The sequence below is a fragment of the Lineus longissimus genome, chromosome 19, assembly GCF_910592395.1.
Source record: "Lineus longissimus chromosome 19, tnLinLong1.2, whole genome shotgun sequence".
Classification (NCBI taxonomy): Eukaryota; Metazoa; Nemertea; class Pilidiophora; order Heteronemertea; family Lineidae; genus Lineus; species Lineus longissimus.
In genome coordinates, this window is record NC_088326.1 from 1,318,275 (window position 1) to 1,331,727 (window position 13,453).

At 42.5% G+C, this 13,453-nt stretch overlaps 1 protein-coding gene and 1 long non-coding RNA gene across 4 annotated transcripts; one reads left to right on the top strand and one right to left on the bottom strand.

Annotated features, from left to right (window-relative positions):
* Positions 1-2,334: 2,334 nt before the first annotated feature.
* On the top strand, positions 2,335-4,495 carry LOC135503078 (uncharacterized). Its single transcript, XR_010449854.1, has 5 exons — positions 2,335-2,412; positions 2,987-3,083; positions 3,339-3,374; positions 3,860-3,892; positions 4,259-4,495. It is a non-coding gene; the product is annotated as an uncharacterized LOC135503078 (long non-coding RNA).
* Positions 4,496-4,507: 12 nt separating this feature from the next.
* Positions 4,508-13,122, bottom strand: LOC135503079 (organic cation transporter protein-like). Of its 3 annotated transcripts, none has more exons than XM_064796391.1 (11): positions 12,873-13,122; positions 10,538-10,976; positions 9,935-10,038; positions 9,377-9,531; positions 8,694-8,862; positions 8,300-8,432; positions 7,802-7,908; positions 7,251-7,471; positions 6,701-6,879; positions 6,351-6,487; positions 4,508-6,187 (listed from the first exon to the last, which is right to left on the bottom strand). In XM_064796391.1, the coding sequence occupies exons 2-11, from the start codon at positions 10,937-10,939 to the stop codon at positions 6,058-6,060; spliced, it is 1,737 nt and encodes a 578-aa protein (XP_064652461.1). In that variant the 5' UTR covers positions 10,940-10,976; positions 12,873-13,122; the 3' UTR covers positions 4,508-6,057. The 3 variants fall into 3 exon arrangements, with proteins under 3 accessions (XP_064652461.1, XP_064652463.1, XP_064652460.1); XM_064796393.1 differs by lacking the exon at positions 12,873-13,122 and adding an exon at positions 11,773-11,942; XM_064796390.1 differs by lacking the exon at positions 12,873-13,122 and adding an exon at positions 11,217-11,290.
* Positions 13,123-13,453: the final 331 nt, after the last annotated feature.

The following is a 13,453-nucleotide window of genomic DNA, read 5'->3' on the forward strand; positions in this document are numbered from 1 at the left end:
AGATATTTATTTTTCTTCTCATTTAACTTATTGAAGTTGAATCAATTAATAAAAAATTTCACTGCGAGAAAAAAATGATTATAAAAATAAAAATAGTCGCTTATATCAACAAAAACCTATAGTTGTCGAAATCGTTTTTACTTGTCCCAAGACGGTGGCGCCGCCTGTTGACTTCGCATCGTTATCTTTGATGTGGTGTATGGTCCAGATGTCTTTGATGTGGCACACATAGGAGTATCAATCTACATGTCCTTGATATGCTACACAAGTGTCTTTGCTTTGGTTTGTCTTTATTTGCGGTAATAACCGCCCAGGAGTATCAATCTACGTGTCCTTGATATGCTACACAGGTGTCTTTGCTTTGGTTTGTCTTTATTTGCGGTAATAACCGCCCAGGAGTATCAATCTACATGTCCTTGATATGCTACACAAGTGTCTTTGCTTTGGTTTGTCTTTATTTGCGGTAATAACCGCCCAGGAGTATCAATCTACGTGTCCTTGATATGCTACACAAGTGTCTTTGCTTTGGTTTGTCTTTATTTGCGGTAATAACCGCCCATACAGGACCTCACTTGTAACAAAAAGTAATTGAAATAATCAGTGGTTCGCTGGGTAATCGGACCAAAGATATGAAATAAAATAGTCTGCTGGGTGGTCAGACATTAGAGAAAATCAGAGATCCGCTGGATCGCACTAAAGATAAAATAGTCTATAGTCTGCTGGGTGGATCAGATATTAGAGAATATAATCAGGTTCGCTGGGTGTTCGAACCAAAAATAAACATAATCTATAAGTCTGCTGGGTAATAATACCTCCATGCTCAGACAGAACTATAATGAAAAGGAGAGTACCGTAAATGAGCAATTCTCGATCTCGAAATGTCTGGGCGACTATCGGTATGAACTCGATTCTAATACATGAAGGGCCAAGAATAGTCTGCCGGGTGGTCAGACTTGGAGAATAACTTGTAATATGATATATTTTATAGGCAAAGCCTCGGTTCTAATTGGTCTGTCCCTCTTATCCAGGACTTCTAAGTCCCAGTGAATTTTCACGCGGATAAGGCGGACAAGATTGATTGGAACCTAACAACCAACGCCCAATAGACATAAAGCTATCCTAAGTTAACACCAGACGGCGCTACCTGCGTAATTCTCGTAGTCTGGTCAAGCAGGAGGCCAAAACTTGGTTAGGTTGAAACTGAAGACTACTGCATCATTCTTTGGTATAAGGGAATCTCTCCCCGCATGGCAAAACACAAAAGAATGATAATCCATTTTTAAACACTCCCACCCGCCCACCCCCGGGAACAGGTGACACCTGTGAAATGTCGGAAAGAATATTCCGCCCCAAACTGAATGAAGCATGAAGGGAGCGTGTTCACTTAGGATACGTAGCGATACATGAATATTAAATGTATAATGGAGTTCAAGTCAATCGCTTGATATCATTTCATCCTATGTATGAATGCATTTGTTTTTTTTATTATACGGACTGTTTTTAAACCATATTAATCCGATATTTGTACTGAAGTCTCATAATTCGAGTTCGCCAGCATTCTCCAAGCGTTGTCAAAGGTGAACATCATAATCGAGCCTCACTCGACCTACCGTCTCTGCTACAGTTGGCTCGCCGGTGAGCAATCTCCCTGTCTTTGGTCCGTCTGTCGAATTTTACATGCACCCGCTGAAATTCTCACATAGTCCCTCTGCAACAGTTTGATAGTCCACACACTGATCCAGTGTGTAGCCTATAGTGCGCTGCTTGTAACATGGATTGAAAAGCCTTCTTGTTATGTCGGTCGAGTGAGGCTTGACGACGATGATCACCATTGACGACGCTTGGAGAATGGCCAGTGAGAATTTCAGCGGGTGAATGTAAAATTCGACAGACGGACCGAAGACAGGGAGATTGGCTTCGACCAATACTTCGTCCCCAAAAGATGCACAGCGTACAGCGCGGAACGAGGCTATAACGGGTGATGCTAGATCAAGAATGTTCTAGACAATTTCACCAGTCATTGGAGAAACTGGTACTTGATAGCAATTGAAATAAAGTTGAATAGTCGTCTTTTTTTATTAAGATTAGGCCTATAGAAGACTTGATAAATTTTAATTTCTTATCATTGAGCATCAGAGAAGGAAATTAATTGCAGAAATATCGCATGTTAATCTTTAGATACAATCATTACGAGATGCTAATTCTCAATCTCTGGGGTTAATCTTTGAATTATTTCATGCTGCTGATCTTAAGTATCAGATTGCATGTTTTCATGGCAAGATAAATTTAGAGATGGATGATAAGGACAGGGCCTCTAGAGGACCTCGGAATTATATTTAAGAGACGGTAATCACCGCATGCCATATCTTCCTAGTCTCAGGCAAGAAAACGTCAAAGTCACAAGTAGATATGGTAAGTACATGATTGTATTGCTTTATCGCCGTTCCAACCTAGACGAGGCTGGTTCCTCAGTCAGTACGAACAACGAAATGTTTGCAGTGTCCTGTGTTTCATCACGCGACACTCGTGCTCGTGAATCGTCTTTTAAACTTACTTGTAGGAGAACCAAAATACCTACGTACTTCAAACTTTGTCGATCGTAGCCCTTCGTAAGGCTCGCGAAACCTGACGTCTACATGCATAAATGGCGTATGGCGTGCCTAATCCCAGTTCACATCGTCACTGAGGTCATGAAAATGGCTCCCTGAGGGTTGTATTTATCTTTTCGCTAGCCACAGCCTTGTGTTTGGGTCTTAGGCTCCCCTTAAACCAGTAGGCCTACTGCGGTAAAATTGGTATGACCTTACAATATACATGTATGTCTTCATTTTCTGCGTTCGGAATTTTTGAGGTGCATGCTAGACAGTCCTTTCAGTGGTAAAAAAATCGGCTGTCCTAGCCCACCACAGAGCCCCAGAGCCTTGTGGTGAGGGTGATGTCCTTTGGCAAGTAAGACTATATTCCTCTCCTCACTTCTACATTTCAGAAGTTTGCAATCTCCTTGGCGTTGGCGCTCATCCTAGGAATGACACTGGACCAGGCTGACGCAGACATCACATTTGCCAAGCGAAACGTGCCTGAACGTGAGTTGACCCGGAATATAGGCCTACGATCGGTCGGTGTATCGAGAAACCTTGCCTCAGGTGGCAGCAATGTTCTACGCTAAGTGAGCAATGGAACGGGAACATTAATGGAGATAAAGTAACAGTGGCCAGCGTCCCATTCCCACTTCACACTTTAAAAAACCTTTCAGTCAGCACTACGCCCTAAGTGAAGTAGATTTTGATTTGTTTTGTTTTGAGAAAACGCCTCACGCGATGTCTGACATTTCTTTCCAGGTCGCCAGGAGGAGACACTGAGCCGCCACGAGCGAGGTAATTAGCTAGTACATTTACTTGCAGTGATCTCCCTCATCATTCATTTGTTTCCTCTCCTCCCATTGGCATCCTGACTCTCATGCGTTTGCGTCACCACTATCGAGATGAGTGATTTAGAGATATCAAAACATATGATTGCGGGTCAAGATGCCCGTTGGCTGAATTTTCTCATGAGACGATATTTTAAGCCCTCAACACAAAATGATGTGGTATCGGGCGTTTTCTTCGCACGAGGGTGTTCCGTACATATGTGGCGGCATAGGTCTAAAAGCACCGTTACAGCAGCCTAAAAACTCATTACATCATTTTACGCCTGTATCACAATCGAAAGCAACTATAGGGTTATAAGAGCCATATGGATGGCGGCAAAGAGGTGAACTAATAACATGCAGTAAGAACATGAATCACACCCACCTTCTCCTTTCTAAATGCTTATATCTTTATGATATTCATGTACGCTATCATCTTCTCGTCGTCCGCAGACAACAAGGAGACTCTGAGCCGTCGTAAGCGATGTAAGTCCACTCTCATGTCTTGTGAGAACATTGGCAGGTATCAGTGGTTTTCAGTTCAGAACTTCTTGGATGCCAGTGATGTGCATTATTCAAAATTTTAGATTTTTCATTTCTGTAAGATGGTAAACAAAGAGGAAAAGTCTTTCGAATGACGCGTAAAACGGAGGTTTCTAGTACATGTCAAGCAAAAACCCCATCCAAGAACACTCTTCATGAAGCTTGTGATGGCTTGGTCGGAGTCACCTGTCCTTTAGACTCAATTGGCGCCCACCCGTAGAGGCACGACAATACATCACATTCATACCTTCATTATCACATTATCTCGTAGAATAGTAAATTATTTCACTAATTTCACTCTTCTTTCAGTTCAAAGCGGGTTTGAAGTTGGTTTGGATGGGGGTTTTTAGGCAGCCGATCTTGAAGTTGAGCGCACGGGTGGTGATGCGATGCCGTCAGAGCCAAATCACCATACAGCCCAAGTAACTCCCTGCGATGACATGACGCTATGGTGACTCCCGCGTGACGTCACATTACTACTCTCGTGGTTTCGTATTTACTTTCATGGAGAGGATTGATTTCAGAAATAAAGTGAAATTAAACAAAGTTTTGTTGCTTTTGGCCTTTCATTTTAACACAAATATATCTACATTTTTAACTTGTGATATACAGCTGTATTGTTATTATGATGTTTATGTAGATAATATATTCACTGTACACACCTGGACGTGTGAAACATGTGCATAGGTGATTATATTGCCTTCACGCCTGTATCTACTGAAAAACAGCTAGGTTTAATACATACAAATGATAATAATAAGTTTTCAAATGGTCATATACATCAATATGATGTGAATTATGAATTCCTTTTGTATAAAAGGCACATTACCAGCTATGGCAGGCCTAGCACACTCTGTTTTGAATAGAGGGAGACTCCATCATTCCTGTTGTTTGAGATTGGACAGGTGTGAATTAATCTGGCATTGGCAATTAGCCTCCTGTGCATTGTTGCATGCAAACACTAAAATGTTGGTTTTTGCTAATTAAGGGGCAAATAAATCAGCCAAAAGTTTTGAAAGCTACACAAATGATTGTCGCAAGGAAGTACTTTATGATCGTTTGCGAAATTTTGATTAATTCTAGGTGGAAAGTAATATTTTTCGCATATATTTGTTGGGAAAAAAATTGAAAATCCTCCAATTTTCAGCCCCCCTATGGGCACTATGAATTTTTCTCCAATAAAGCTGAAATCTTGGGAATATAATCCTAAGAGTTATATCAATCACGTCTGAAGTCGGGAGTTTGTATCAAATGTATAGTTTCGGAGCTAGCGCAGCTAGAAAAGCCCCCAAAACCCAATTTCTCAGGAATTTACACTACGGGCTGCGAGTGAAGCATATACAGATTTACCAAAATTTTCAGCCCATCGAATTTCCATCCAAATCACTCCAAATTTTGCCAGTAAATACCTAGACATATATAGAATTGTGTCAGAAGTCGGGAGTTGGGATTATTTTAACACCCCGCCCAAAAAGCCAACTTTATTGATATTTCCTATGCATTTTCCATTAGGCTTGCCAGGACCAATTAAGCAGGTGCACTAATTGGCTTAATTGGCTAGGCCCACAATAGCTGGTAATGAATAACTTTAAAGTTTCTTTTCAATAGCCAAAATAATGTGGTCTCAGGGGTCCGAAAAGTCTTTTCACCAGTAGAAAGTGGTCCAATATGACTCCCTAAACTAGTACTATAGACCCCCAAACTATGTAATTATCATGGTCAACTTTGCGGTTTGAAGATCAGGTCGCCTAATTACCTGGTTAAAGCATTGGAATCTTACCACTAGAGTGCACCCTATATTCCGAGAATCGTCGTTGAAAAGCGCATGCGCATATGAGTCTAGCCCTACCAGGTCCATCATACAATAAGCACAATAATTCTTTCTGAGAGGAAACTCCTCCCCAGTCTACTTCCTTGCATGAGTGATTGATCGCTGTTGCTAGGTAACAAGTCTTGACTACTGTTGCCCAGTGACGCTTTCTTTTTACGGGCATACTCGGCGCGCTTCTCCTCCTGACCAATACGTCTATCAAAAGCTATCATTTTTGGAGTATTATCATAATACAGCAACTATTGTTATGGATATTATGCAGTCTAAAGCTTTTTCATTATGAAGGAAGCTCGCCCATGATCCGATTCTCCGGCACCATCTCCCCCTCCTCCTCGTCTAGACTAGTTTTGCTAGGCGGCGACGCCTTCATCATGATCTTATCCGAAGTATCACTTAGGGAAGAAATCCTACAAAAATCAAAATTGTGGAGACAGATTGAGATATCGTCGTCAGAGAAAAGAATGAGGTTCCGTTCAAAATGATTCATCTCTCCGGGTTGACAGCCTGACTAGCTATCGCAGCCCGCCTGTTCGTAATACAAAAATGTTGAGCAATGTCTACAGTGCATACCTTCCAAGTTTCTCCCCTTCTTCCAGTGTCTCTGGCAGTTGTCTATTTAATGTCTCTGGCAGTAGTAAGGCTAGAAGTCCCGCCATGATAGACAGAATCCCGAAAAGGAGGGTGGGCAGGGGCTCCCACACTTTAACCTGAAACACGGAGATTGAGACCACGAGTCTACCACTGTCATGAAATGGAAGGACCACCTAGTCTGGGACGATTAGGATAAGAATAATGAATTGAGATGAAATTATCTATGTGCCATTAAATTGTAGACCGCATGTGTAAAGTGTGTGGTTGGTGAGTGTTTTCTGCCCTCCGTAATTATACACAAGCAGAAGTAAAAAAAGAAGAATATTTACCAGCAGAGCCACCTGTGGCGCTAGTAGTCCTCCAAACCTGGCCGCCATTGAGCCGCTGCCGACGCCCACCGTCCTGACCACTGTGGGATAGATCTCAGCCGTCCAGAGGTAAATGATGGCAAAAGATGCGGAGATGCAGAACTTCCCAAACATAGCGATCGACAAAAGTACCGGAGAAGCTGAAGAAAAGTAGGTCAAGGTCAAACACACAAAACATCGTATGGATGGAGTTTTAAAATGTAGGTCAAACCCAAGGCGAGGTCATAGAGGTGTGAATGGTGAGACAATGATAAATACTGACAGAAACATCGAAATTTGATTTCGACTGCTTTTTCATATTTTGCAGGAAAGAGGTAACGGTTGTCTCACCAAAACCGCTGGGGTCAAAACGAGGCTCATACATACCACCACACAAAAATTCTGTAACAAGGTGTTTTAGCATACAAAAAAACAAAGATGGGTCACGTAACTAACGCAGGTTATGATATTGAAGTAATAGCTTCTTGCAATCTTGACGAGATATTTCATGATCTGGATATAGGCGGCTTACTTTTATGCGGGAGCAGCGGCATACACCCAAGACACGCAGCGCCGCCAGCGACCATGAATGAAATTAGAATCACCCGACGACCAAATCGATCGAGAAGGAGCATGGTGACTACGTAGGCCGGGAGTTCCACCAGGCCCCCCAGAAAGATATTGAGGTAGATGTTGTCGCCGAAACTGCCTGAGCTGAATGAGAGGCCGTAGTAGACCAGACTGTTTACAAGCCTGAAACAGGAAGAAACACACAAATCATTTTGAGGGGCGTAAGGACCTCCTTTAATATTTTTATCCGATTTTACCCCAACGCCTTGTTTCTATTGTGTTGCAAACTTTACCCACCGTGGGGTTGCACATACTGAACTTCAGCGGTATTGCCTCCGTAGCTTCCGCCCATACGCGTTGTATTTCAAAACATTGAGGGTCAAGATGGGCGGTAGAACAAGCCCAAAATCTAACCGATTTCGTTGACTTGAGTGTTACGCAACAAAAGCACACGATTGCTCGGTTATTGCGCGTGAGACATCTTACGGTGATGAACAGAAATGCTTAATTTACCAAATGAACACTACACAGAATGTTTGCCTCCTTATGTTCGGCGTCCGCAGAAGGTCAAGAATGTTGGCGGTGTCTTTGTCTTTGTCCTTCTTATTATCGTCCGAGATCTGCAACCGATGATGATTATAAAAAGAACCCACGCAAACAACACAAGAGATGGTTATTAGGTTTGTTTGACCACCACTGGCCCACCCTGGAGTTTCAAATGAAAAATGATTGAAAAATTTAGGTTTCGCCCCCAACTTTTGGAAGGTACTCTCTATCAACCACGGAGAGCTAGCCCTATACAATGCTTCCCGAAATTGGTGTCTTGCATTGGAACTAATTTTTTCCCCCTTGTCCGTCATCAAAGGCATTCAAGTGAGTTGGTCAACCATGGCTATCTCCTTTGTCCCTCCACTATTAGGCCTAGTTTCCCCTTATGACATCATTATTTCGGACAATCAGCGCCCCATTTCTGGAAAGGTGTATACCGCATGCTATCATATTATAGTATACCATTGTGCCTTCAGTGAGTTTGATCTTCTTGCTGACGCTACGCCTGTTGAGACGCGCGAACTTTCGCGCGATACGCTCCGCCTCCTCATATCTCCCTTGGGTCATCAGCCATCGCGGGGATTCGGGGATTAACCTTCAGAAGAAAGAACTCATTACAAGCCTGCCGGCGACATCGAAAACTCATATTTAACTGAGTGTCATTACAATGCAGTATATAGCATTTATTATATCGTTTTGGCCAGAGGTACTAGGCCGTACAGATGTCCTCTTGGTTGACCGTGGTGTGTGTAAAGACTATACAAGTTAACTGTAACATTGCGTTATCTCCTTTAATGCTAAGTCGATTAATTTAACCTCGTGCACCTAAATTATAGTGGGCCACCATTGTACCTACCAATAGTACGACAGAAGGAGAAGGCAAGGACTTGCGATGACGATCTGCAAGGTCACGTGATTCCGGATGAAGTAGGCGAGGCCGGGCAGAGTCGTGAATCCGAGTCCGAAAAATCCTTGCACCCAGATTCCTAGCTTTGTGCGATGTTTTGGCCCATTCAGTTCCATGACTTTTAAAGAGAAAGAGAGAGCTTCAAAAAGGCATGTGCATGATGTACATGTATCGTATAACACTCGATGATATCATATTTTTTTATTGAGAGATTCTGATGATAAAAGGAAATCAATGATTGTGTCGTTGGCATTGCAGGCATTGCCGCTAGAGTGAAATACAATGTATGTATCTGGCACCAACTATCTGTAGTGTCTAATTTTTGAGCATGTTACCTATTCGCCACTTCCTCAAGCAGCAATTTGGGACTTCCGGACAGATATCGACCAATCAGAAGAGAGCTATCATGCTTGTTTGGCACAGACATCACTGCCATGATCACTACGGGGGTTTTGATTGGTCAAAACCTGTCACCTGACAGGAAGTCCTGCATGTTTTCTGCCTGAGGAAAGTGGCTATAGGATGGCAACGCCCCCATGCAGTTTAGGTGAGGACGTTTTTAAAGCTGAAGTAGAACACCAGGAGGTAGAAATGGACCACTGGCTTTGGTGGTAAGTAAACATGTCACATACTGAGGACGAAAGCGGTCGTGTACCCTCCTCCGGCCGCCATTCCGCACAGGAAGCGTAGCATGGCGAATATCAGCACGTTGGGGGAGAAAGCCGCCGCCAAACCGAAGGCAAAGTGAAGTGCTAAGTTCAGTAAAAGCACTTTATGTCGACCGAATCTGCAAAAGTAATTTACGACTTTGTCATCAATTTTTCGGGATGGTTAATTACAAAAAAACGCCAATGGCGTAGGCCTATACGTTGAAGATGCTTGGCGAAACGACGTCGAAAACATTGTTTTCACGTCAAAGCAGTAATGAAAAATCATGTTGACATCAGCGTTAAAATAAAAAGAGATGGAACCCGATTGGCTTAATTGACATCACTTGGTTTTCCCAGAAATTTCGCCGGATAATGCCTCCACGCAAGAGGCCGAAGCCGATCAGGTTACGGTAATATTAACGAGATAACACGAGAACACGCCGCAACAGAGTCCACGCAGGGAGAGACTGTCGGCCCTGAAACAAAGGTGATGTCCTTGGAAAAAGCATTTAACTATAAACAATCAAAAACAAAACTCACTTGTCAGCTAATGCTCCGAATCCGACACATCCCACCAGCATTCCTGTCATAAAGACAGTGGTTGTAATAGCAACTATCCATTCTCTCTTGCAAACAAGGTCAAACTGGAACAAGACATCACGGCACTGAATAACTTGAAATGGTTTGCCCAACCTCCACTAGGAGTAGCATAACATTACAATACCGGTGTAATGTTTTTGAGTGTTTCTGTTTTTGAGTGTTTCCCCTCATTGTTTGGGAACGCTCAAAAATAGATTGACAAGTTTTTCTGTGTATCCCCCCTATTGAAAAGTCGTGGTCTCTCTAGCTGCCTATATTTTTTGGAAACACTGACACATGGGGAACAACCACAGATGTTACACCGGCAGTATAAATAGTGTATGTTTATATGATCATGATGTGTAAGGTGAAAATATGCAAAATAGAATCAGTATTTATCAATTTTTCGTGACAAAGATTGAAGATCCTTGCTGGTACCCGACATGCGAAACGCTTCATAAAAATAAATTATTCGTGCCCCTCGCCCCATAAAAATAATGAATCTGTCTGGTCGCGGTAAGCCCGTATTTTTTAGTCAATATACCGTTATCGAAGCACGTTTACCTGTTCCACGATTGTCGACAGCCACCAAGTCGTATCATAAGTCCATCCATCTTTACCGCACTCTACCACATCCGTACTGTTGATTACCTCATTTCCAGAACTCCGGTTCCAAGACAAAATTTCCTCCACAGAATATACCGTATAGTTGAAATCATACTTCTTACAATGGCTGTAGCTTCCTCCAACTATCGCGGGTATTGCTATGGTTTTCTGGTCAGCGAAACTGTAATTTGCAAGTTCGGGGATCCGGCACCAATGGTCCTGGTTCCCAGCTACGAAAATTATCACCAAATTCAGCCAGCCCGATATAAACGCAACCAGACCTAGCAGAAAGTAGAGAAAGATCTGGTACCGGCCGCACTGTCCGATTGAGTTGAAGATTTTGTCGAAGTTCTGTACCATCTTGTTGCGTCTATGTTGTCGTTCAAACGTTGTATAACTGAAAAAAAAAAAAATTAAAATTCACTCCGTTCACATTTTATACAATTCGCTTATTTCAAAGAGTTGAATCACAAAGCGTATTCACTTGTTGCGACTCCACAATAGTGTCGTGTACCGAATCGGCGTCTTGTTCGAAATCTGAACAATATGATATCTTATTGGATGGTCTACGCTAGTTTCTCCAATGTCCCCCCTATATATCTATACCAGGGTGAATTCCTAACCACCAATGACCTACTCATTTAACGACCCGTCGGAGCGAGGCTTTTCACGCCGATCAGTCCTGCATGGTCCCATCCATGGCTTCGTTCGGACTTCCCCGATAGGCTATTCGGAGCGACACACACCGAAAACCACATCCTAGCACCAGTTGTTTTCAATATACTCCGCCTCTCGATTTTTTTTTTGTATTGGCCACGACAGAGGAATAAAAAAAGTCTGCATGATCTGACGATCTCAGGATATGCGAAAATCCTGAACCTTGGTGTCAAACTATGATAGGACACGGATGGTCTATTTTTCACTAGCTTTTTTTACAAACGGAGCAACTCCATGAAAAACTTGCGTGACAAAATGTCCCGCTGAATAGCGCAATTGTCCGAAGGTTGTACATGAAATTGAAAGACTCCCTATCGTCGCAGGCGGAGCATGCATACACCAACCCAACATTTCACCTCCTTCGTTTGAAATATCGAGAGGCTGATCCCCGGAGTATTGAAAATTACTGGTGCCAGAATGAACATTTCATTACATATGCGTCCGTAGCTGAAACTTTCGATGAAAGTGAAACTTACCAATATCTACTTGATTAAAAAACGACCGTAATTCACTTTACCTATACAGGAAGTAAGGGAAGCACCGTAAGCTAACACCTTCCGGAGAAATTCAAATGCGAATACCCATCACGAACATCGTGGTAGGCCTAATCGGGGACAGTATGGGTGTATATGCAACCTGGTATAATTATTTGACTCGTCAGTTTCTATCAATATTCAAAACTATTATCCAATGTCATCCGAAATTGAAATTTGTTATCTCAACAGGATTTATGCCAGTATATACAATTATTTAAGGTACCTTTGGCAGCTGGCATCAGTGTTGCATGCCAAAGTATATCGATTTTCATTAAATGACGGTGGGGATAAACTATAGGCCTACTATATATGCAGTAGTGGGTGATCATCCTGACATAACAAGTGATTTTCAATATACCCTCGATATTTTTGTATACGAGGCAGGAGAGCAAAAACCTGATCTCGGGATGGTGGATAATCAGCTCACTGCTCTGCAAAGTCGATACTCGCATGCCAGTGTCAATGGCATGCTCATGATCCCCACGCCCGTATTACTAAACAGGTATTGAATGGCTCAGATGTCATGCCAGAACCCATCTTTGAGATCTTTAGTCCTTGCTTCACAGAAAGGATAGCCAGTTTGCAAGTTTAATTGTCGCCAAATCGGACGAGAATCGACCATGCCAGTAAACTGAAAAGTGACTTGAAACGCTTTTATTTTGAATTTTAACTTGGAGTATAGAGCAGAACATAAGAAGCACGACTGTAAAAACGCATGTAATTCAAACATTCCAGGTCAGTGGTGCAGGAAGAACAATTATTGATGATGTATATTGTGTTGTGAATAACTGGTAGTTACATGCTAAATTACCTTGTCACCAATTGCTTTTGGTGAACCTGTATGTAGGCAGGAAACCATGAAAACGTTACTTCAGTACAGCATGAAGTACATCACAAGTTTATTCTTCTGCACCACCAGGAATGTTTGAATTTTCTACCTGCCATAACTTGAAGATGGGTATAGATCGATTATCTATGCGGTTTTCAACGCTGTGTTGGTTATCGATCTTATGCCCTAGGTGACCTTTAATCTGTCCTACCTGCCTATGTCCCACGCAGTCACCTACACAGCAATATGAATACAGAATATCGCAGATTTAATTTCATCCTGAGCTCCTGCCCCTCCGGCCCAGCCGTTGGCTATTCATACGACATAGTACGCATATAAAATGTCCACACAGGAGTAATGGCGCGAGAATTTGCATTGCATATGAGGGTCCTGGTCATGAAGTAAGTTGGATTAAAGATAAGCTGTGATCGACGTCAGCATCATGTTTGGGGTTCATGGAATAACTCGTCCCCCGTTGAGGTCATTTTTAAATTTAAGTAATCGCGTAGTTCCACTTTTTCAGCTCAGATGGCGCCAGCTGAGGTCCTGTCAAAATCATTGATGATGACCATGATTTTGGTGAAAGATTTTCAAAAAGTGTCCCAGGTTGAGAGAGTGTCCTTGAAGCGTTGGGTGGTTGATGATGAAACTCACGAAACTTTACAGGGTGGCCCAGAAAGGTTTTCCGTTGCACGATAGAATTCTATTGTGTATCCATTGTGTGAGGGAAAATAATTCTGGGCAACCCTGTTGTACATGAACTTGTCACCCTCTTCAAAGACATCGGAGCGA

What these genes read in the sequence shown, in the direction of transcription:
- LOC135503079 (XM_064796390.1), bottom strand. Translation starts at nt 11,275, where the DNA reads ATGGGACCATGCAGGACTGATCGGCGTGAAAAGCCTCGCTCCGACGGG. An exon ending in CTCCTTCTGTCGTACTATTG is followed by an intron (nt 8,433 to 8,693) that starts GTAGGTACAATG and finishes TTTCTTCTGAAG; the next exon opens with GTTAATCCCCGAATCCCCGC. An exon ending in GAAGGGGAGAAACTTGGAAG is followed by an intron (nt 6,188 to 6,350) that starts GTATGCACTGTA and finishes TGATTTTTGTAG; the next exon opens with GATTTCTTCCCTAAGTGATA.